This window comes from Lontra canadensis, unplaced genomic scaffold (assembly GCF_010015895.1).
Source record: "Lontra canadensis isolate GAN:19392208 unplaced genomic scaffold, GSC_riverotter_1.0 scaffold66, whole genome shotgun sequence".
Taxonomy (NCBI): Eukaryota; Metazoa; Chordata; class Mammalia; order Carnivora; family Mustelidae; genus Lontra; species Lontra canadensis.
Window position 1 is genome coordinate 6208183 of NW_022631060.1, and position 24710 is coordinate 6232892.

At 42.6% G+C, this 24710-nt stretch overlaps 1 protein-coding gene across 2 annotated transcripts in view; it reads left to right on the forward strand.

The window, feature by feature from the left end:
- Positions 1-24710, forward strand: part of CUNH11orf80 (chromosome unknown C11orf80 homolog) — a 130739-nt gene that overhangs the window by 6226 nt on the left and 99803 nt on the right. Inside the window, exons 1-3 of one of the 2 annotated variants that reach the window (XM_032879581.1) lie at positions 10812-10933; positions 12998-13139; positions 19070-19123. In XM_032879581.1, the coding sequence (XP_032735472.1) occupies positions 10904-10933; positions 12998-13139; positions 19070-19123 (226 nt within the window). In that variant the 5' untranslated portion in view covers positions 10812-10903. Of the gene's footprint in view, positions 1-10811; positions 10934-12997; positions 13140-19069; positions 19124-24710 lie in introns of those variants that run through there. The other variant, XM_032879582.1, reaches the window with a different exon arrangement.

Genomic DNA, 24710 nt, shown 5'->3' on the forward strand with positions numbered 1-24710 from the left:
AAAAAAAAAAAAACCAATTTGGCTTAGGGGCGCTTGGGTGGCATAGTCGGTTGAGGGTCCAACTCTTGGTTTCCACTCAGGTCATGATCTCCAGGTCCTGGGATCAAGCCCCGTTTCAGGCTCCACACTCCACAGAGTCTGCTTGAGATTCTCTCTCTCCCTCTGCCCTTCCCTCTCATGTGCTCTGTCTCAAATAAGTAAATAGATCTTAAACAGACAAACAAAAAAACTGCCTAGCTTATGTGTCAGGCACTGTGCTGGGTTCTGGGGGATCTAATGATGAGTAACATGGACAGTCTCTATCTTCTTGGAGCTTATATTCTGGGAGGGTTGACAGACATTGATAAAATAACCCTTGAGATATATAATCACAAAGTATAATGAAAGAAAGTTTCAGGATGCTAGGTGAGAGTCTAACAGAGAGTCATAATTTGGTTGGGGGGAGTGTGAAGGGAGACCTCCCCCAGATCATTTGAGCTGAGATTTGAAATAAGAGAAGGGTTAACTAGGCTGAGAATGGGGAAAATTGTAATGGTAACTAACTCTAATTGGGGACTGCATTTTTAACGCTTTACGCACATAATTTCATTTCATTCTTGTAAAAACTCTGACAGGTAAGTATTAACCTCATTTCACAGAAGAAAAAAATGGAAGCATAGGGAGATGAAGTGTCTTGCCCAGGGTCAGTTAGCCAGGCTGGGGTAAAGCTAGGATTTTTAACCCAGATGTCTGACACTTGAACCATGTTCTTAGCTACAGAGACACAGAGCATGTGAATGCCAAACCCGAAGCAGCAAGATGCGTGGTACGTGTAGTAAATGGAGAGAAGGACAGGGGGAGGGCAAGAGGGAATGTGTGGTAAATCCGGGCTGGGAAAATGTGCAAGGGCTAGAACATGCAGGACTTTCCAGGTCATTTAAAGAATTTCGGTTTTCAGCTTTGGAGCCTGGGGGAACTATTGGAGGATTTGAAGCAAAGAAGTGAAGTGATCAACTATGTATTTTAAAAAGATGACTCCAGCTGCTGTGTGGGGAATGGAGGGGTGCGCCCGTTGACGTGAAAAACCAGTGAGGAGGCTACCACTGTGGTTTAGATGAGAGAGAAGATGGTAGCCTGAATGTGAATGCTGGCAGTGGAGATAGAGGAACACATAGGTAGGAAGAATTGACAAGAGGTGATGATGGCTTAGACACACGGTGGGGAGAGAGTTGTCATGGATAGATCGTGCAGCTGGAAGACTGGAGGTACCATTTACTGAGATGAAGTACACTGGGAGACGACCAGGTTTGGGTGGGGGGAGTGTAGTAGGTCTTGGAACCTGCTGGGTTTGAGATACCTTTGGACTAATCAAGTGGACATTCTAAGTAGTCAGTGGTATCTGGGTGTGCAGCTCAAAGGGGGCCCTGGACTTATGATAAACATCTGGAAGACATCAGTGCAGGGCCAGATGGTGAGTGAAGGAGATGGATGGACACTGATGCAATTGGTTTAGTCCAATGCAGTATAACTTCTATTCCTCTCCAGCTGCCTTCAACAAAGTCATCATTAGTCCTCTTGCTAAATCCAGTGTTAATTTCCAGTTACTGTTCCTCTTGGCAGTGGTTGACTTCAATTATGCCTGCTTCTTGAAATTTTCTTCCTTTGGTTTAGGGTTGCCACACTCCTGGATTTCCTTCAATTCCTGTGGTCCCTCCTTTGTTCCTCTTGTGAGTTCCTTTCCTCTTGTCACTTAATTGTGTTGTTGCCATTCGTGGTTGTGGTTCACTCTAGGCCCTTTCTTCATTCTGTGCATTCTTCCTGGGCCCCCTTAGCTACCACTCTGCAGCCAGAGCATCTTTTTAATACAAAATTCTGAGAGATTACTCCTCTGCTGAAACTCCTTCAGTGGCTTCCCAGTGCCTTTGGGATAAAGCCCAGAGTTCTTTTTTTTTTTGTTTTTTAAGATTTTATTTATTTATTTGACAGACAGAGATCACAAGTAGGCAGAGAGACATGCAGAGAGAGAGGAGGAAGCAGACTCCCTGCTGATCAGAGAGCCCGATGTGGGGCTTGATCCCAGGACCCTGGGATCACCACCCGAGCCGAAGGCGGAGGCCTTAACCCACTGAGCCACCCAGGAGCCCCAAAGTCCAGAGCTCTTAACAGAGTTGACGCACGCTGCTTACCTCTCCAGCCTCATTGCTCACCACTCCTCACTTGATATTCTATGTTCCCTAGACATAAGGAATCTGTTTGAGTTTTTCCATTGTTTGTGGGATTTTGAACACATTATTCCCTTTGGAAACTCTTCCTTTTCCATTCACCTAGATTTTACTCATCTGTTATGTCTAAATTTAGGTGTCACTTCTGGACTCTAAGTCTGGGACAGGGGCCTTCTGACAGCACTCCCTGTGATTGGCACTGCCCATTGTGCTCCCTCTTAGATGGTGAACTCTGGGAGAGAAGAGAGGACATCCATTTCTCGGTTGTGTCCCCAGTAGAGCAGACATGTAAATATCTATGCAATATATTGATGAATGACATAAAAGACTTTGGGAGAGAAGGGGATTCCTTGTTGTAAAATGATAAAACTAGATGTTTTCATATCAAACAATGCACTTTCTGTTTTCTGTTTCTTTACCTTGAATCTATCTCCATCATTAAGCAGGAGCAAGTGCTTTTTAGAAGCAGTATCTTCTACATAGGGATGATATAGAAAGATCAGGGTCAAAGACTTGGGCTTTTGAATTCTTAACTAGACCTTTTGAAATTGATCATAGAGGGGATGTCCCTCAAGGGGGAGGGATAGAGAGAGAGGGTGAAGCAGGCTTCCCACTGAGCAGGAAGTCTGATGTGGGCCTCAGTCCCAGGGCCCTGGGATCATGACCTGAGCCTCAAGCAGATGCTTAACTGAGTGAGCCACCTGGGTGCCCCTAGAGGGATTTTTTTTCCCCTTCAGAAGTTTCTCTTTAAATATCAAGAGACAGAATATGACAAACCTACAGCTTAGAATTTATGCCATTATCTGGTGAAACGGGAAGGACATGTGAGTTTCCCTTCTACATAGAAATACAATCCTTTTTGAGTCTAGAGCAGAATTGGAAAAGACTAGAAAAAGAGCAAAAGAGTTTAGATGCACCTTTGGGCTTTGTTTTCTGTGCTCATCACAAACAACAGTAGACAGAAGAGGCTTATACTCCATTCCATTCTTAGAACTCTGAGAAGACAAAGCATTTCAAAGTACCCTGCGCTAACAAGGGACAGCTGCCACAGGGTAGAAGTGGCATTGTCATCTGTGTAGGTAAAGCAGGTCTGAGATAAATTGCATTTCCTCACTACCTACTGACTAAACCTGAGTCTCCTTGGCTCCTTGACAGTTGGGGGAAATTTGAAAAGTTCCTTGGTGTCCAGCCCCTGAGAGGGGTGTGAGGGTGAGATGAGAGCCAGGTGCCCATTGAGGATTGCTTTGGAGTTGGGGGGGGTGAACCTCCCAGTTGAGCTGAGGGCTGCATGACTCAAGCCAGGGGCCAGATGGAGACTCAGTAGTACCAGGAAGGGCTGAGATGGGAGCCACGAGCTCCTCATGAAGCAGTCACTGTAACTTTCTAATCCACCCACCAGGGAACGCCGTAGTATGTGCAGTGGCAATGGAGTCCAATGGCCAAGATCAAGTGAGGCAAGAGAAACAGAAGATGGCACTTGACCTTGATGCCCCTCCCTGATGTCAGCATGATATGTGGAGAACTAGAACACTGTGGGGAGAAGGAAAGAGAATCCTAAGAGACTGAGTTTAAAACTTGGAAAGATTGAGTTGTCTGGAATTGGCAAAGTTCATTATTTTTCTGCCATTAGTAGAAATAGGGGGTTGAAGAGGTAGGTTAAGAAATACAGAGAATTGGGTGCCTGGGTGGCTCAGTCAGTTAAGTGTCTGCCTTCAGCTGAGGTCATGATCCCAGAGTCCTGGGATCGAGTCCTGCATTGGGCTCTCTGCCCAGAGGGGAGTCTGCTTCTCCTCTACTCTTCCTCCTTGCTGTGATCTCTCTCTCTCACTCTTTCTTTCTCTCAAATAAACAAAATCTTAAAAAAAGAAAAATACAGAATATTGCATATGTCCTCACCTGGGTCGATGACTTGAGGTTATAAACAAGCCTGGTGTAGAAAGTAAAGGTTAGAAAGGTGGACTTGTAAAGGAGAGTCCTGGTGCCTTACAAGGACTGACCTGATTTCCTGCCGACTGTGGACCAGGAAGCTTGTGTAACACAAGCTGGGGGCAAGATTTGCAAAGAATGATCATGTATTTGAAAGCAAAAGTCTGCAGATGAGTCAAGATAAAGTGTCAAGTCAAACCGGGTGTTCTGATGCTGGGGTGGGTGGAGGAGGGGCATAGAGGACAGACTACTACCTGGAGCTCCCTTATATAGTGGAGAAAAGTCTGAGGTTCTAGGAGCCTTGAGGGGCACGTTCTGAGCTGAGCAACGTTGTGTGTGCCTGCTGTTGGTGACTAAACTGGAGACACCGGGACAGATTTGAGGACATGGAAGTATTACATCCATTTGTCTTCGTCCAGTTTGAATTCAAACCAGCATTTTATTTATGGATCATCCCTCCCCAACTATTTTTAACTTGCAACCCTAAATACAATTAAGAGCTGGACCTAAAAACATGTTTGAATGATTTCAGCCCGTCTAGGAGCAGACTGGGATCAACTGCGATGCCAGTATCTTTGACTTTACCTGTCAATAATGAACCACTTCATTCTCCTAAGAAGCTTCTGCCACAAAGCCTTGAGAATACACAAATCCTTTGAAAAAGCGTCTGATCACACCCATCTGCCGGAAATAAAGTTTGGCGGCATCTGCTTCATACTAACAGCTGAAGGGAAGTCTTTGGAGTTCTTCGATCAAATTGCACTGAGAAATGTGAGTTGTGTGGGAAACCTACAAAGAGTACATTTTTGGGTGCCAGAACCCAAAATGAGTAGACTTAGTGTACATCTTTGAAGCTGGAAACGTCTTAGGTCAGTTTTCCGTATCGTAGCCTAACTGTGAGGTAAAGAGCTAGGTAGGCACACAGCTGTAGCCAGTCATTTCGATTATTATTGGCATCTGAAACTTCCCGATGGTTAAGACTCTGGAGTTTTATGGCCTTGTTGGAACCTGGGTCCATCATTTTCTAATTCTGTGATCTTGCATAAGTTATGTAACTTCGCTAAGCCTCAGTTTCCTCATCTGTAAATAGGGGATAAGTTTAAAGGAATTGTGGTGAGAAATTAGTGTATTTCAGGTGCAGATTAGGGCTCAATAAATGTTAGCTATTGTTATTATCGTTATTTTACTTGATTTGTATGCAGGCAAATCTTGCCTTAAGTAAAATGTCATGTAGGGAAATCTAGATTTGCATAAAAGTTTAATGGGAAAGAGCTTTGCATTACAACAAAATTCTTCAGTCTATGAAAGAAGCAATGGCAGGGTTTCTTTGAGACAGTCAGCTTCTCTGTGTGTCTAAAACAATTTGATTCACACACAACTAGATTTACACAATACATTAGGAACATAGCTAGTGTACAAAGCACAGGACATTTGTAATACAATCATTCAGGCCAGGTCTGAGCCACTATGACAAGTTAACAATAACAATCCTGGGTATTCTCCTCTGTCCTTTATTAAAAGGATTAGGAGACTGCTCTGTGATTTCAAAGAGCAGAGCTGGGACCAATGGGTAGAAGATAGAGTGGGGGAGTTTCAGTTCAATATAATGGAAAACTCCCTACCAAACCACTGCTATCCAAAACTGGAATGGGTTGCTTCTGAGGTGGCAAATTTCCCAACACAAGATATTCAAGTAAAAGCAAGATATCAACTTGTCAGGACTGTTGGAATGACTATTACATAAAATAGGGAGGTGAATTAGGGCAGTGTTTCACAACCCTAAGCACACAAAATATATTGTGCAAACTAGATCAGTTCTCTACCTTGGATACCAAGGGTTGAGGAAGGAGGCAGAGGGAGGCTGTTCAGAGGAGGCATGGGGATAAAGGAAATGAGCTAGAAAAAAAAAATATATTGCTCCTCTGGTTGGGAAATACCAGATTAAATGACTTCTAAGATTTCCTCTAATTTAAAGAGTATAGGGACTCCTGGCTGGCTCAGTTGGCAACTCTTTTGATTTTGGGGTTATAAGTTCAGAGCCCCATGTTGGGTGGAGAGATTACTTCAGGATTAAAAAAAATATCTTAAGGTGAGCCTGGGTGGCTCAGTCGGTTAAGTGTCTGCCTTTGGCTCAGGTCATGGTCCCAGGGTTGAGTCCCACATTGGGCTCCCTGCTCAGTGGGAAGCCTGCTTCTCCCTCTCCGACTCCCCCTGTTTGTGTCCCCTCTTTCACTGTGTGTCTCTCTCTCTCAAATAAATGGATAAAATCTTTTTAAAAGCTCTTTAAAAAGTAAAGATTCCAAGACTCTCAAATTGTTTCACAGATGTTATTTTAACTATATTCCTGGGATAATTTTCCTATTTTAGTTGAGGAAAACTAGAACATAACACTGAAAATGAGTGGTAAAATAGGAAAAGAATTCAGACATCCTCGTCCTTTTAGTCTTTTGATCCCACAGCCTCTTTTCGGCTAGTGAGAAGGGAAGTTGAAGAAACAGAAGATGATGGTGGCCTTAAAGCTAGAATGGAGGAGATCAAGTCAGCTTCGGAGATGAAGGGAAAATCAGCTTCACCAACGCTCTGTATTACTAGCTTTAAAGACTCCATACACCGGCATGCCTGATAAAGTCCTTAGAGTACTGGAACCAGACAAAGATGGAACCAAGACTAAACTTGTGGAGTCAGTTCCTCTTGAATGTGGCTTCTAGAAGAAGAATCTTTTTTCCAGTTACCGCACTTGTCTTTCGAATAAACAGGATCATCTGGCCTTTGGACCAATAGACTTACTCAGCCATATGCGACCAGATCCTACTGCTGTTTCCATTCCTAAGGTTTCTATGCCACAAAGAATATCTGTCATCCAGTGGACATCAGCTAGTGGGACAAACCCAACCCTGCCTAGAGAGAAACTTAAAAGCCAATTAGAGAGCAGAACGAGCTGTGTGATATAGATTTTATTGGTTATCTAGGAAGAGTAGAAATTAGACATTAACAGGGAAGGAATGAAATCTCCCAGGCTGGCCCGGGAACCTATTACTGATGCGTGAGGAATCAGACTCTGTGTACAAAGGGGGACTGTCACCAGGAAAACCAGGAAGCTATCTGGTATCACAGTCATTCTAAAAGTAGAGGAAGGAAACATCAGGAAAAGGGGTGAGGAAAATAACACTCCAGCTATACAAACTCTAGTATTGTCTTGGGACAGAGTCATGCCTTTCCCCATAAATCTCAGAAAAAGGAAGGACACCTGGTGTAGCCAAAGAATGGGCACAAAAGTCAGCACCACTATGGCTACCAATGCCCCCACAATCGAACATACCTCTGCGAGAACATCCCTGTCTGACCCCGGATAGCAGAGGGAGGGGAGTGAAGCTGCCCCAGATTCTGTGCTCCAGGTGGAGAAGGCCTCGAGAAGGTGAAGGGATGAGCTAATCTAAGCTTCCTGGCCCCATTTCCAAGGATGTGATTAGTGGAGAGGCACCTGGGACCTGCTCCATTTCAGGAAACCCGGTTATGGGAACTGGTGGGGGACCAACTTGGCTCAGGACCCAAGAGAAGCAGTTAACCCTTTCCTATTGCGTGTATGGGAAACAGCCTCTTTTAATAGTTTCCCAGGGGGAAATAAACTTCTCAAATGGATTTACACTTGCATCAGCCTCATAAGGGAGACCACGGGGATATTTTCCACTTAAGTTTCTATAGTCAATCTCTTCAGGGCCTCCTTAGAATGCTCTAAGGGAGCCTAAGCACAAGGTAGACCTAAGAGGTGTCTAGGAAAGATATCCACAGAGAGGGCACATTCGAAAGGGAAAGACAGCTTGGCAGTTCCTAAAATGTCACTGTTCATGGCAGCATCTCTTAGGATGTTCTTGGTTCCACTTAAATCCTTGGGCTTGGGTCAGAATCTTTAGATGGAGTCTCTTGTATCCGGACAGGGGATTTCTTCTCAGAATAAACAAGATGTTCAAAGCAGACACGCAACACTATTTCAAATACTGAGATGGGCAGAGGAATACAAGCAGAATTAATATGGCACTAAGTGTAAGGACTGGGGATAACTGGCCCCCTGAAGACACCGATAATAAGAACCTGAACACCAGGGCTGAAAATGTCCAGAGCAGCTTCCAAAAGCTCCTTGGCTGACCTGGTTGACTAAGGTGACCTTAACCTTGGGCAGGTCACTTAACGTCTTTGGACCTCAAATTTCTTCATCTATTTAAGGTAATTGATAACCTCTGCAGCCCCTTCGGACTCTGACATTCTATTGCTCTCTGAGTAAAAACAATTTTAACAATGTGGAGCCCAATAGTGTATTAGTTACTAGACCCCAAGCAGGATGGGGGCACCCACTGATGGCTTAGGGAAGGTTTGGGAGCTGTGACTCATTCAAACCTTAGTTTGTGGTAGAGGAGGGCATCTGAGTTCATTGGCTCCTTAGTTTTTGAATGGAGGGGCTGGACATTCATGGTAATCTTAATGTTCCCATACTATAGAACTCTGAGACAAGCAATCATATTCAAGTGGGAGATGTACTGGGTAGCTGTAGGGGAGTGGAAAGAGGTGTTAAGAGATCTTGTTTGTTTCAGATTTTGGCCCTGTCATTTACAACTCACTGTCATACAAGCTCTTCTTGGATCCTCATCTCCACGTTTTATAAAACAAAGACAACACCTTCCATACAATGTTGGGAGGATTACTTAAGTAAGAAAAAGTGAGGACCACTTAGCACAGAGTAAATGCCTACCAAATGTCAAATCTTGCCTAAAGGGGGCACCTGACTAGCCGCATCAGTTGACTGTGGGGCTCTTGATCTCAGGGTCATGAGTTCAAGCCCCAAGTTGGGCATGGAGACTATGTTAAAAAAGAAAAAAAAAAAAAAAGCTTGCCTAACTGCAAGAGTTTATACTATGGAAGTCCTGATGGCAGGCCCTCATATCAAAGGTTCCCTTCCTCACTCTGCCTACATCCAGTATGGAAGGTGACTGTGTCCTCGGCCTCTGTCAGGCCTCCTCTGATTCTAGGATAGTGCTGGGTGTTCCACCTGCAGGTTCATCCCTGAGGCTCACTCCAAGGCCAAGGGCTGGAAGCCAGGAAAACCAACTCATCTGAAGTACTTCTACATTGGAAACTGTTCTCCACCCTTCATTCCCAATGCCACTCTCAAGGCGGGGCAATTCCTGCTGAGCCAGACTCTTTATGGGAAATGCTTTGAAAACCCATCCTCAGGGCCTTGGTTCCTCACTGATCGATAGCGAATATAGTGAAGATAGTTAAGTATCTCACAAGATACTTGTGAGAGTGAAAAAACTTGTGTAATGAGCCAGTGGTGTCAGACAACATGCAGTCATTCAGCAAATGTGAGCTCCCTTCTCCCTGGCAACTCCTTTGCCTAAAGGAACACTGGAGAGAGGAGAGAGTGAAAGGGAGAGGCAGGTTCCAATGATTCCCGGAATGCCAGCTCTCTTATCAAGTCTGAGATGGTTTTGTGATGAATTTTCCAGAAATAAAAGCCACCTTTCTCCAGTAGGTCTTCTGTGAGCCACTGAGATGGAGAGGGTGGTCAGTGGTGCTGAGCACGGACTGGCCAAGATTCAGGTCTCAGCAGACATGTTCTTTGGAGCGGCAGGAAGGCCGTATACTGGACGGGCATTCTGATAGCTCCCCCGTTTGTTCTGCCCAATCCTGGCTTCTTGGAGCTGGGGTGGAATAATTTCCCTTGAAGGACAGCAGCCAACACCCTGTCCCACCCTTCTCCTTGGGCAACTCTTTGCCACACAGGAATCTCTCTCACCTGTTTCTTTCAGCTGCCTGGGAACCAGCTGCCAGATTATCAGTTTGGGCTCAAGCCCCGCTCACCTCGTCCCTCCTGGAACCTGCCCAGAGTCCAGCAGCTGGTCTGGAGTAATACCATCCTTCCAACTGGGAACACTCTGACAACCCCAGAGCTTGTCTTGTCAGCTGGGGCCCGAGAAAGCCAGCTCCTGCGGTTGGCATAGTTAGTGCAGAGCCAAACGTGGGGCAGGGCCTATTCCCCCCCCTCCCCCCCGGGGGCCCTTCCAGGTCCTGCCTAGGGCTGGCCAGGCACCTCGGGATTAGGTTGGGGACATGCATGGGGCAGGTTGTCAGATAAAATACAGGACGCCCAGTTTTGAATTTCAGATGAGCGAATAAGTTTTTAGTATGCGTACATCCCATATATTTCATGGGATAGATGTATGCTTAAAAAAATTTTTTTTCATCTTAAATGCAATTTTAATTAGCCGTCCTGTATTTTTATTTGCTAAATCTGGGAACCAGAGGTTGGCCTAGGGCACTTGGGACAGCTCCCGCAGGAGGAGAGGCTGCTCAGGAGCCAAGAACCGGCTTGGGGATCCCGCACCGGGCCCCAGCAGCTTCTCCCGGCTAAGGGCTGCTCCTCCGCGGGACCGTGGGAAAAGTCTCTTTCCGGAGGAAGGAGAGCCTTGGCCTGGCCTCATTCCCGCTCGCCTCGAGCTTCAGTCGGCGCCCGCGGGTTCTCCCCAGCTCGGCGGCCGGCCCTCCCGCCCGCCCACGGGCCCTCGCGGCTCCAGACACCTCCTCACCGCTCCTGGCAAGCCCCAGCGGTTCGCAGCCTGGGGGCGGTGCGACGCGAAGTGCGCAAGCGCGCCGGGCCGGTGGGCGGGGCGCGCGCGCGCGGGCGGGAAGAACGCCTAGCGGCTGGGCGTGGGCGCCCGCGGAGGTCGACGTCCCGGCGGGCAGCCGGCGGTGGGCGTTGCTGCTGCTGCTGCCCCCGCGCCATGGAGGGCTCGGCCGTGGCAGTCTGCGAGGTGATGCCGGGGAGGGAGAGAAAACAGAGGACACTCTGGGAAGGGTTTTGTGAGGGGTCCGCGAAGTCTGGGCAGAGGGGTCTGGCGGTGCCTGAGGTGGGAATGAGGTGCTTCGGTGAAAGCCCGCCGGCCCCACACGGGGCTGTGAGGAGCGATTGAGGGGGCCCCTGCGCAGGGAGGAACAGTCCCCCAGCTGGGGGGACGCCCCACCTGACAGCCCAGAAAACCGGGGCCCCGGAGGCTGAAGGGGTGGCCAAGCGTTAGCGGACCGGGGTAGGGCGTGGAGACCACCCGGGGAGCCCCCCAGCCCCGGGCCGAGGGGGCGCGCACGAAGGTCGCATGGGCAGCCGCGGGCGGAAGGCGGGAGCAGTGCGGGCGCAGTGGGAGGGAGCGAGAGTCGCGTGCAGCCGGCCGGTGGGCCACGGCGTGGGGCGCCTTCCTGGGTGGGGCCCCGAGCCGTCGGAGGATGGATGGCCCCGGGGCAGAAGCCTCCCGGAGCTCCGACCACCCCGCGAGCCTTAGAACCTTCCCGCCCTGGGGGGTGGGGCGGAAGGCCCGGCGCCGCCGTGCCACGTGGGTTCCCCCGGGCGGCACCTTGCAGCCGCCACCTGCAGCTGGTCTTGTAAGGGGAACGAGGCAGAACAGAACCACAGGCCAGACGGGGCCGACCTGAGGGCACGCGAGAGTTCGCCCGGCGCTCTTGCCTCCTCCGCTGTGCTCAAAGGAAGTTGGAGGATTCGATTTTACAGACGGCAGACGCTCGGCTAGAACCGAGGGCTTCTGACTCCCGGGCCAGTGTTCTTTTCCCAACCGCGCTCTCGCGGGTGAAGACAGTGCGGGAAAACCTTAACAGAGGGGAGCACGCTGCGTCCGACGGTGTGTGAAGGAAGGGGTTAGATTGCAGGAACGCCTGGAAACCATTTTTATAAACTCTGGTACACATTAGGATCTTCATTCCCAAGGTCTCTTACTGAGATCTGTTTGCCTTTAAGAAAAGGGGTAGTTGGGGCGCCTGGTGGCTCAGTCGTTGAGCGTCTGCCTTTGGCTCAGGTCAAGATCCCAGGGTCTTGGGATCAGCCCCGCCTGGAGCTCCCTGCTGGGTGGGGGGGAGTGGGGGGGAGCTGGTTCTCCCTCTCCCACTTCTCCTGCTTGTGTTCCCTCTCTTGCTGGGTCTCTCTGTCAAATAAATAAATAAAATCTTAAAAAAAAAAAAAAAGAAAAGAAAAGGGGTAATAATCTTCCCTATGGTACCTGAGTGTGGAAGTGAGAGTGTACTTTCATAAGTGAGGGAGTTAAATACAGTATTTTTAAATTTGTCTCATCAAGATTGAGTGTTTTGTCTAGACATCTTGGAAACCTTAAAACTTACATTGTGTGCAGTCTTCACTGCAGATGAACTTATTCGAAATAAAAGCTAATGTCTATTAACCACTTACTATTATATACGCAGAGCACCGTGTTAAGCACTTTGCTCTTATTTTGTTTACATTTCACAGAAGCCATACCTGGTAGTTTTGTCTTCATTTTGGTAAATGAGGAAGCTGAGGTAGAGAGGAGTTAAATAACTTGCCCAAGGTCACATGGCACATCAGGGATTCCGAGCCAGGCATCTGCCTCCAAAGCCAGTGCTCTTAACTTGTATTCTGATCTTCAGAAATGATGATTTAATGAAAGGTAAAGGTGATTCATAGCTGGATGCCAGTCTTATTCATAATCTTCATATTGGTTTTTACTTGGGGAGAAAAAAAAGAAACAGGAAAAACAAACTCCTACATAATTTTTCCAAATTATTATTTCCAGATGAGCTTACCCTTTGAATAAAGCAGTTTATTGTCTCCATTTCCTGTTTTGTTGGGCATTGTGTTAATTTCCTATGACTCCTTTCTTATGTCACTTTCCTAGTTATTTCTTCTGTAGACACAATGTTTTGTTCTGAACAAAATCTAAATCTGACATTTTGCAAGCAAGAATATTTTTTGGAAATTAAGATTGTTAACTGTGTCATAAATTTGATATTACCTTCATTTCTAAAGATTTGTTTTCTTTGAATTGTGCCCTTTTCAGATTTTGAAATATTTAATAATTCACTGGAAGTGTGAAACAGCAGGAACATCAAAGGGAGCATTGCTAGAAGGACAGATAGTGATTTCCATGGAAGCATTAAATTCTAAGCACCAAGCAAATACTCTTCGTTGTGTAACAACTAGTAAGTAGATGAAGAAATATTGATTTTCTCTCTTTGTCTTGTTATGATTTGTTATATTTAACTTAAAATTTTAAGTTAGTCAAAATCTTTTATCACGTTATTACTTCAGGGTTGTTCCATAGTTAAAAAAATTAATAATTATGTAACAAGTATCTGGTGATAGATTTACAAGTGTGTTATACAGGAAAGGTGAGTACAATGACTCTTATCAGAAGACAATTAATTTTACTGGCTTAAGAATTCTTAGAAACTGTCTCCTTCTTGCTCTTGGTTTTAACCTCCTCTTTCATAGCAAAATTGCATTACATTGAACTTTATCCTCTTTTACATGTCCAGCCTTTGATAGTTGGAAGAGAGACTTCCAAAATAAAGGAAAATGAGAAGAAATAATGATGAATGGTGCATACCTTAAAAATCCCAACTTGCAGTTAGTTTGAAAATAAACCTTTTCTATTTGGCTCTTTTAAAAAAATATATTTTATTTATTTATTTGACAGACAGAGATCACAAGTAGGCAGAGAGGCAGGCAGAGAGAGAGAGGGAATCAGGCTCCCTGCTGAGCATAGAGCCCAATGTGGGGCTCAATCCCAGGACCCTGAGAACATGATTGGAGCCGAAGGCAGAGGCTTAACCCACTGAGCCACCCAGGCGCCCCTTCCATTTGGCTCTCATCCCCTCATTATTTCTGCATATACTTTTGAGGGAAAGGTGATGGTCCCTGGAACAACTAATTTTCTTCAGCTTTTGAAGCAATAACTTGTTTGGGGGTGTGTGTGTGTGTGTGTGTGTGTGTGTGTGTGTGTCTCTAGGTTTACTGAAGGATACTTGGGGATGAAATTATCCCGTGTGTGTGTGTGTGTGTGTGTGTGTGTGTCTTTAGGTTTACTGAAGGATACTTGGGGATGAAATTATCCCGTGTGTGTGTGTGTGTGTGTCTAGGTTTACTGAAGGATACTTGGGGATGAAATTATCCCGTCAGCCTTAGGGGAGTCATCCTGAGTACCAGCTGAGACTGAATAGTACTTTAGACTCTACAAGACATTGTGTCACTGAACTGGAATGCCCTGTCTTCTCTTTGGATACTAGCAGGAAACATCCTTGAGAGAAATATGATAGGTTGGTTTGCTCTTACTGTGCATGAACTCCATTCTGACTGGACAGAGTTCCCACCATGCATAAGAGAGTTTGGGTTAGCTAGATAGCTACGGTGATGCTGGTCTGTATATGATTGTGTTAGTTTATGAATTGATTCTAATCCAATAAACTGGCCAAGGTAGCAGGGTTGATTTCACTCAAAGTGGAGGACTTGAGCCATAGTAGTAGCTTTTGGCAAAAAGCCCAATTCCATAGGCGTTTTGAGCTTAATGGACTTGTTCAGACCATGTGAAATATAGGGACCTTTCTATTGTCTTATTGTCTTTCATCTTTATGTAATAATTTTCATAATTTTTTGGTAGAAGGAGGGGTGGTACATGTTTATCATAAAGCATTCCAACATTACAGACACATGTATTATGGAAAGGGAGACTTTCTAGTCATTTCATCCCTTGAGATAATTACTAATTAACATTCAATATGCATTCTGCTAGATTTTTCTATGTGTAAATTCATAGCCTCTCACTATGAGAGAGAAAAAGCTAGATTGTGAATCTTCTGGGATGGAGGGGTAAGACAGGTATCTCAGCATTTAGTCTTTATGTTCATTCAGGCCAGTTACTTTTAATACAACTTTGGTCCTCAACTCAAAAACCCATGCTTTGTCTTTATCAAAGGATAACCCTTTCTCCACCGCCTGCCAAAGTTAGGAAGGGTCAGTCCCTAGAATGCTAGTGGAGGAAAGCATCTAAAGACCTGGCTACTTCTTAAATTCATTTTTTCAACTAACTCTCCTTATTTTAGCTCCCATCCCACCTCTAATTCCAAAGGTTCCTGATTCTACCATTCCTGAATCTTTGGGGGATTTTGTTGCATCATTTGGGTTGTTTCTTGGCCTTTCTCTTTTTTGGATTATAATTCAATTTCTAATTTCTGAATCCTATCCCACTTGTTCTTCTGCTTTTCAGTTTCTAGAATTTAAATATCATCATCTTTGTTTCTTCTCTGTCCTAGTCGGTTTATTCCTCTAAAAAAATACCCCTTCTGTTGTTTTATTGCAGTTTCAGGAGGTGGTAGAAATAATGGGTATGTTCAATCTGTCATCTTTTAAAAGATTTATTTATTAATTTTAGAGACAGGAGTTAGAGAGCTAACTGGGGAAGGGCAGAGAGAGAGACTCTGAAGCAGGCTCCATTCCATGCCCAGCATGGAGCCCCAAACAGGGCTCTATCTCATGACCCTGATCAGAATCATGACCTGAGCTGAAACCAAGAGTCTGAGGCCAGACCAACTGTGCCACTCAGGCGCCCCATAGTCTGTCATCTTTGCTTGAAACTATGAAGTGGTATATTTGGTCTGAAATCTCTGATGATGAGAAACCATGTATTAGTTTTCTAGGGCTGCTATTAAAAAGTACCACAAACATAAAATAAGTTTATTCCCTCACAGGTATGGAGGCCAAAAGTCTAAAATCAAGGTCTAAGTAGGGTTGGTTCCTTCTGGAGACTCTGAGCAAGGAATCTATTCCATGCCTCTCTCTTTTCCTTTGGTGTTTGCCAGCAAGATCTTGGTGTTGGCTTGTAGGCGTATCACTTCAGTCTCTGCCTCTGCCTTCATGGGATAGTCTCTCTCTGTGTTTATCTGTGTCTGTGTCTTCATGTAGGCTTCTTAGAAGGACACCAATTGGATTTAGGTCCACCATAACCAGTATGACCTCATCTTAATTTGATTACATTTGTGAAGACCCTATTTCAAATAAAGACATATTCACAAGTACTGGGGCTTAGTTCTTCAAAATCTCTTTCAGAAGCACAAAATTCAATTCACAACATGAGCAAATTTTATTGCTAGAATGACCTGTCTTTGAGAAACTGAAGAGATCACTATAGAGTTTTTCCATCAGTAATTGTTGCTGAAGTCTTTAACACATTATTTATTGCAGTGTTTTTCGTAGTGTGCTACAGTATGTTTATATGAGTTGTGAGGAAGGAGTTTGTATTCATATAAATTTGGGGAATGCTGATGAAAATCAAATGAGGGTGCTGGGGTGTCTCGGTTGAGCAACTGACTCTTGATTTTGGCTCTAGTTGTGATCTCAGGGTTGTGAGAGTGAGACCTACATTGGTCTCTGCACTGGGTGTGGAACCTGCTTAAGATTCTCTCTCTCCCTCTACTCCCCACCTTCCCCATTTGGTCTTGAAAAAAAAACCACTATTAATTGAGTTTCATTATATCTTCTCAAAACCTTTGATAATGCCACTGTAGACTATGAATCTTCAAAAATGGGCAATACTATACAGTATTTCCCAAACATATTTGACCTCATAGCTCTTTTTTTTAAAAAAACATCATTTGCTGTTCTTTAGAGGGAATTTTGGGGAATGCTGTTGCTTTATTTATTTATTTTTTTAAAGATTTCATTTATTTATTTGACAGAGAGAGAGATCACAAGCAGGCAGAGAGAGGAGGAAGCAGGCTCCCTGTTGAGCAGAGAGCCCGATGTGGGGCTCGATCCCAGGACCCTGAGATCATGACCTGAGCCGAAGGCAGAGGCTTAACCCACTGAGCCACCCAGGAGCCCCAATGCTATTGCTTTAAAAATGGTGTTTTACAGATAAGTCTGTGTTGTTATCTTTGCATTTGAAGGATAGCTCTTCATTACTTTAGTACACAGACATTAGAAGGATAGCTGAAAATTGGGGGCCGGAAGGGGTGTGGAACAGGCAGGATAATTGCTCTCTGAGTACATTCACTGAAAATGACCCATTTTCTTTTCTTTCTTTTTTTTTTTTTAAGATTTTTGTTTATTTATTTGACGGAAAGAGAGAGCACACACACAAGTAGGGGGAGCAGCAGGGAGAGGGAGAAGCAGGCCTCCCACTGAGCAGGGAGCCCAATGCGGGACTCGATCCCAGGACCCTGGAATCGTGACCTGAGCTGAAGGCAGCCGCTTAACTGACTGAGCCACCCAGGTGCCCTGAAAGTGACCCATTTTCAATAATAGTTGATATGGTACTTGTTAAAATTAAAAAAGAATGTTTGAGGAGACAGTGTGACATATGCAATTGAGAAATAGCGTGGATGCACTGTGAGGTATATAGGTTGTATTTTTTTTTTCTTATTAATGTTCAGTTCCTCAGTAATCACTAGTGTAGGCCTGCTACCACCTGCCATCCCTCTCCCTGTTATCCGCTCTCAAGTTAGAACCAGTGTGTGCCTGTGAAGAATGTTAAGAAAAAAGAGAATATTTTTTAAAAAAGATTTTACTTATTTATTTGACAGAGAGAGCACAACCAGGGGGAGTGGCAGATGGAGAGGGAGAGTCAGGAAGCCTGATGTGGAGCTCCATCCCAGGATCTCAGGATCATGACCTGAATTGAAGGCAGATGCTTAACTCATTGAGCCACCCAGGCACCCTGAGATGATTTTTTTTTTAAGATTTTATTCATTTATTTGACAGAGAAATCACAAGTAGGCAGAGAGGCAGGCAGAGAGAGAGGGGGAAGCAGGCTCCCTCCTGAGCAGAGAGCCCGATGCGGGGCTTGAATCATTCAAAATCTGGAAATGTAAAGCCCTGTTCTTTTTTTTTTATTTTAAAGATTTTATTTATTTATTTGACACAGATCAGAAGTAGAGAGAGAGAGGAGGAAGCAGGCTCCCCACCAAGCAGAGTGCCTGACGCCGGACTCCATCCCAGGACCCTGAGATCATGACCTGAGCTGAAGACAGAGGCTTAATGCACTGAGCCACCCATGCGCCCTAAAGCCCCGTTCTAATAGAATTTCAGTAGAACTTTTTGTGATGACAGAAATGTTCTATATCTGTGCTGTTCAGCACAGTAGCCATTAGCCACACCTGACTAATGACCACTTGAAATATGGCTAGTGTGACAGAGGAATCTTATTTTTCATTTGTTTTAATTTAGCTAAATTTAAATTTAAATAGCTACATGTATCTGGTGGCTACTGTATTTGGACTGCACACATTTAGAGAACGATTGCCTCTCACTGTTGTTCAGTTCTTCTCAGCCTCTTTCCCCTGCTTGAGGAATACACATTTCTAGAGAGAGAGAGACACACACATTTTAATTGGTTCCTATAGCAGCAATTCTTAGATTCTTAACTGTGGGTTAACGCTCTGGGGGAGCGATGTTCAATTTAGAAAAAGTCTCTAGATGGTTCTGAGGGCTTAGGTACCTGCTTCATTTTTCATCCTCTTCCCCCGAGGAATCATTGCTCTAGGGGCACCTGGCTGGATCAGTCAGTTGAGCATGTGACTCTTGATCTCAGGGTTGTGAGTTTGAGCCCCACATTGAGGGGTAAGAGTTTACTTAAAAATTTTTTTTAAAAAGATTGTTGGTCTCAATGTTCTGATGTTCAGAGTTAGAACTCTGGATAAGAAGAATTCTTACCTGATAGTCTAATATTTTCTACTAGAGAATAAATTATTTAAAAGAAGGGCCAAATTTTTAAATTGAATCTTACATTGGAATGTGGGTTATTGGCATGATATGTTCTGATTACTAGCTATAGTTTGCAGTCTTCCTATAATCATTTTCTCTCAGGAATAGTAATACCTAAAGAAGCGGTCTTGGTATTGGGTATAGGTGAAAAGACTTGCCATTTAGTTCTCATCTCCAAAAAGTTATTCTACTGCCAGAGAGTTGTTATAGCCTCATAATGCTTCTTTGGTGTCTCCATTTTTAATAAACCCATTACAAAGTGGTCACCTTTTTTATGTTCTGTATCTATAAACTGTTTTTAGGCTCCCATTAGATTCTTTAGATAAATCTGTTTAATTGTTTATGATATTTCTTTGTATTCTGTTTCTTACAGTTGCTTCTGCAAGAAGCATTTATGGTGGTTTGGTTCTCAAGAAGTTCCTAAAAGGTAAAGAAAGAATTACTCTACTTTCATGAGATTAAGTCTCTTCCTGACAGTGAATTTGGTATTTTCTAAAACAGACAAACTGAAAGATTGTGTTGCCAGATTTAGCAAATAAAAATACAGGATGCCTACTTAAATTTTAATTTCAGATAAACAATGAGTAATTTTGTAGTGTAAGTGTGTTCCATGCAATATTTTGTCCTGTATTTTATCTGGCAATCCTACAGAAAGATGATGTATAAAATTGTATAGATACAGGAATGAACAAGATACCTAGGTCTCTAGCTTCTCTGAATACTCTCTATACAACTTCAGGCAAAATTATCACAGATACAAAATAAAATTTTTGGTAAAGTATTTGTTTCCATCTACCTCAAAGAAATAATGTATGGAGAAGGCTTTACTATAAATTGTTTTGGCCAGTTTTAATACTGTACTCCACATGCCAAAGTTGGTGTGGTTTAGGAAGTTTTGGTGACCCTGGTTTTAGCTCTTCTTTCCTTTGACTTGAGAATAATCTAAAGCAAAAGGATATACATTTATTTTAAGGAGATCAAAATGATCTGAGAAATGTTGTGCTTTCATGTTTATCTTCTATAGTTGTGTGGTTTGTAAATTATCCAATGGGCCTTTTCCTAATGTGTGGTTAATTTACAAATTTTACAAAATTTTTTTCTTGCAAGCTTATACCTTTTATTTAAAAAAAATTTTTTTTAAATTAACATGTAATATAGGGGTGCCTGGGTGGCTCAGTCATTGGGTATCTGCCTTCTGCTTGGGTCATGGTCCCAGGGTCCTGGGATTGAGCCCTACATTGGGCTCCCTGCTCAGCAGGAAGCCTGCATCTTCCTCTGTCTTCCTCTGCCTGCTTCTTCCCCTGCTTGTGTTCCCTCTTTTGGTGTGTCAAATAAATAAATAAATCTGTCAAATAAATAAATAAAATCTTAAAAAAAAACATATAATGTATTATTTGTTTCAGGATACAGGTCTGTGATTCATCAGTCTTACACAATTCACAGCAGTCACCATGGCACATACCCTCTGATGTGTCTGTCACCCAGCCGTCCCATCCCTCCCACCCCTCTTCCCTCCAGCAACCCTTGGTTTGTTTCCTGAGACTTAAGAGTCTCTTATGGCTTGTCTCCTTCTCTGGTTTCGTATTGTTTCATTTTTCCCTCCCTTCCCCTATGGTCCTCTGTCTTGTTTGTCAAATTCCTCACATCAGTGAGATCATATGATACTTGTTTTTCTCTATGAGGTGAGTTTTTCCACCTTGTCATTTTGTCCAGAGAAGAACAGATGAATGAGAGAACAAAATGCTAAAAGGGTAACAATGACCCCGGAAGAATATACACAAAACAAATCAGAAGAGACCTTCTAGAAGGTGGTCATTTTTCTGTTCATAGGATTGCTGCTCTTCTTTATCTCCTGTTGGGTTTGTAGCCTGTTCAGAATGATTGGATAACTATCTAGCTGTATTCCTGGGACCAGAAAAAATTTAGGTCTCCTCCTCCGCCATCTTGCTCCTCCCTACAAAATAATAATTAAAAAAAAAGACTATTTATTTATTTATTTGACAGAGATCACAAGAGTCAGACACTTAACCAACTGAGCCATCTAGGTGTCCCTGTATCCTAGATTCTTAATGGACCTCAGCTTTTTGCTCTGTGAATCTTATTTCTTTCTTTTAAAAATTTTTTATTATTTTTAAAAAAGATTTTATTTGAGAGAGAGAGCTTGTGTGTGAGTGAGAGAGCATGAGCTGGGGTGAGAGGAGGGCCAGAGGGAAAGGGCCAAGTAGACTCCATCAAGAAGGGAGCCTGATGCAGGGCTCAATCCCAGGACCTTGGACCACGACCTTAGCCAAAGGCAGATACTTAACTGACAGAGCCACCCAGGTGCTCCCCCATCTTAGGTTCTTCTTGGTGTGCACACATTTGGAGGCAGTAATTGTGGTGGACAATAGCTCCATAACAAAAATTCTGTGAAACCTTGGGTAGAATGTTCTCCTTGTGGTAATCATCATAATGATGATTAATTGAGCATTAACTATACACTTAGCTTTGTGCTTGACATGGAGGGGTTATAGAGATGATCAAGACAGATTTGGTGTCTTCCTTATGCATATACCTAAGATCTTTTAATCACTTAATTCTACTGCCTCCCAAAGCCTATGTCTGGAAGAAAAGGAGAATCAGCTTATTGTCCTGCAGAGTTTGCTCTAATTCTAAGACTTTGGGAAGCCTGAGTCCAGCTTTAAGAATCATGAGTTAACTACCTCAAAACCATCTAGCCTATTTATCAATCTTTAGTCGTCTTCTTTTTTGAATTCTGCCATTTGGGTGATCAAGGAATGGAAAGATCATTCTTAATGCCACTGCTTTAGTCAATATGTGTGAAAATGCTTTGGAAGAAGTGCAAATCCACGTAAATAACAGGGAGTATGTTGTTATTAGCACTAAGGAAGTAATAGGAATATTTCCTGAAACATAAGCCTATACTTAACATGCCTGTACAGTCAGTGGTCAGATTGTATCTAATACAATTTCTTCAATTAATATTGGTGAAAGTGCTTTGAGAAAAGTGAAAAACCTATGTAGGTACAAGGGAATGGATTTATTATCATTGTTAATACCTGGAGAGAAGATTTTGAGTTGAATTAGGGTATGGAATAACCACCTGTTATTATGTTAATACAAAATTTAAACAGTTTTTGTCATGGTAACTTAGTTTTAATTCTTTTAAAAGCTCACAGCAATTTTATGCATAGTTATTTATTTATTTTTATATCCTTGGTGGTAAGGTATAGGTGGCTAACTTTTTGTACTACATATCAATTAGACAATAAAAATTGAGTCATTTAATCATAGTTAATCACATTTAATAGCCAACTTCAGCCTGTCTATTTTCCAGGCTCATAATACTAACCTCCAGTCAATAATGCTATTAATTTTTACTAATTAGTAATAAAAATGACTCAGTGAAACTCACAAAGGAAATTGTCCAAGTTTAAGATTTAAATCCCTTAGCTCCCTGGTTTATGCACCATTAACTATGGCTTTATTACTATGGTTATTTATTTAGGATTCCTATAACATTATTAATGAATTGCTTTATTTTTTTTAAAGATTTTATTTATTTATTTGACAGAGGGAGATCACAAGTAGGCAGACGGAGAGGGTGGCGGGGTTGGTGCGGGTTGGAAGCAGGCTCCCTGCAGAGCAGAGAGCCCGATGTGGGGCTTGATCCCAGGACCCTGAGATCATGACCTGAGCCCAGGGCCTTGAGATCATGATCTGAGCGGAAGGCAGAGGCTTAACCCACTGAGCCACCCAGGTGCCCCATAATGAACTGCTTTAAATTGGTCCATTCACAAGTCTTTACACTGTTTAATTAGCTTCATTAGAAAGTCTCTGATGGCTGATTCATTAACCATCAGATTTCCAGATGTTAAAAAAATTACTTATCTATATAAAATTAACAGTATGCCTCTGAATTCACTTTAACTACTTTGTTCTCTTCATTGCTTGGTTGTTGTCTCTCAGTGCCTAAAATAAGGTCTGATCTCTCTTTGGGGAACTGTGCTGTTGTAGAGCCATCCACCTTCAATTTTCTTAACCTTCAGTCTGTTCTATCAGGATTGTATAGGTATTTTTCACTGGCTCTGGAATACTTCTATTTGTATACAAACAGGCTCTTATTTTGGGGTGTTTTATTTATGTTGGAATAAGTAGTAATCAAGATAATTTCTCCATTTTACTTCCTCTGTAATAGTTTATGTTCTCTTTCTTACTCAGTTTCTTCTCTTCTTCCTAACTCTTCTTACTTTTATCCAGAAAACATTTAATTGAACATCCACCCTGTGGCAAGGTGGATGAGGTAGATCTGAAAATAAAATGTAATGTGATTATCCCATACTATACCAGAGTATAGTACTATAATGGAGGTATGTAAATTCAAGGTGCTTCTTTGGTAACCTAGAGGATAATCCTTAAAGTTCAGTCACCCATATACCTTTCTTCCATTCATTATTCTGTATTATTTTTCTGTATTTACTTCAGATAGCTTTTATACTTTTAAAGTTTTAATATCAGTTCTATGCTGTTGAAATTTATTTTTTTTCCTATCACTAATATGTTTTCAGCTTTGATTGTCAAACTATTCCATTTGAAGGTTCCTTTGAAATATATGGGCAACATATCTGAAATCGGTTTCATTTTCTTGATAACTTGCTCTATAATGTCTCCATTTCTTTCAATGATACTAACATTCATAATTTTCCAAGCTTATAAATTTTGAGTGTTTTTTGGCATCTTCTTTTTTCTTTTCTCCATTATCTAATCTTATTGAATTTTTGTTAGTTTTCCTTTTATTGTATAGAACTATTATTTATTCAATTATATATGAATTTAAATAGTTCTTTAAGTTCCTACCTTGATGACTCCCAGTTGCTTATTAGGATAACACCTCAGACCAGATGCTAGGTCTCTGTCAATTAGAATAACTTCTGTACTTTGAAGAATGGTGTCCATTAATATAGACAAATTCTTAAGTGTTTAAAAATTCTCATTACTTCATATTGATATATGCACTATTATTCTGCGTGATATGCTTATCTATTTATATATAGAAATCCATTTTATATCCATTATATATCTACTTACCCATTTATGTAGAACTACTTCTATCATAAAAATCTATTTAGCAAAACATAATGATTTTAGTTTATCCTTCTTGTCCAGATTTACTTCCTATCATGTCCTATGCTAGTGAAGAAAAGTAAAAAGAAGAAAGGGTAGAAGAGAGTGATAAGATGAGGGAATATGAAAAATCTTGTGTTTATAGGTCCCTGTTTTGGTGTTTCTTTCATTCATATTATTTTGATTTCTTTTTTATTTTTTAATTAGCTCCTCATTCCCGTGTTTATTGACATAATTTAACTCTTGTAAAATACAGCTTAACCAGTCATGTTCAAGTGTTTTTCCCAAGTCAGAAAATTTACAGCCTTTTTTTTTTTTCCCCCTTCAGAAAGAAAACAGATAAGAATACTAATCCTTGAAAGTAGGGAAGACAGCTGTGCTATTGATGTATGGTTATATGATTATGATAGTCTAGTTTTTGCCTCTTCTCTGTTGTCTTCCCTTTTGCTGTCAGGGAGATTTTATAAAAAAGTTTAATTTTGTCCTCTTTGTTAATATGTTGTGAAAGGAAGTGGAAAGTCATGCTTTTTATACATTAGAGAGATTGATGGGTCCAGGCTTGCTGATCACTGAGTGAGAAATTCATGATGGTGAACTCTTGGATGTCTGACCGAAAACATATTTTTAAATCTGAAATTCCCATATTCAAAGATTAAATTCTATTTTAATTTTATATCTTACAAGATCAGCAAGTCTAAGACTCAGTACTCATCTAACACTTTTTCCCCAGGAGCTCATTTTGTAGACATGATCTCATTCATTCTCCAGAGCTAGGTCAGACTTAAGTGTTATCATTTCTTTTTCTGAGATGAGGAGACTGAGCTTTACCTCAGCCTCATATATTAAATTTAGAAGTAAGGGAAGAATTTGTGCGGTCATTGGTTACCCAG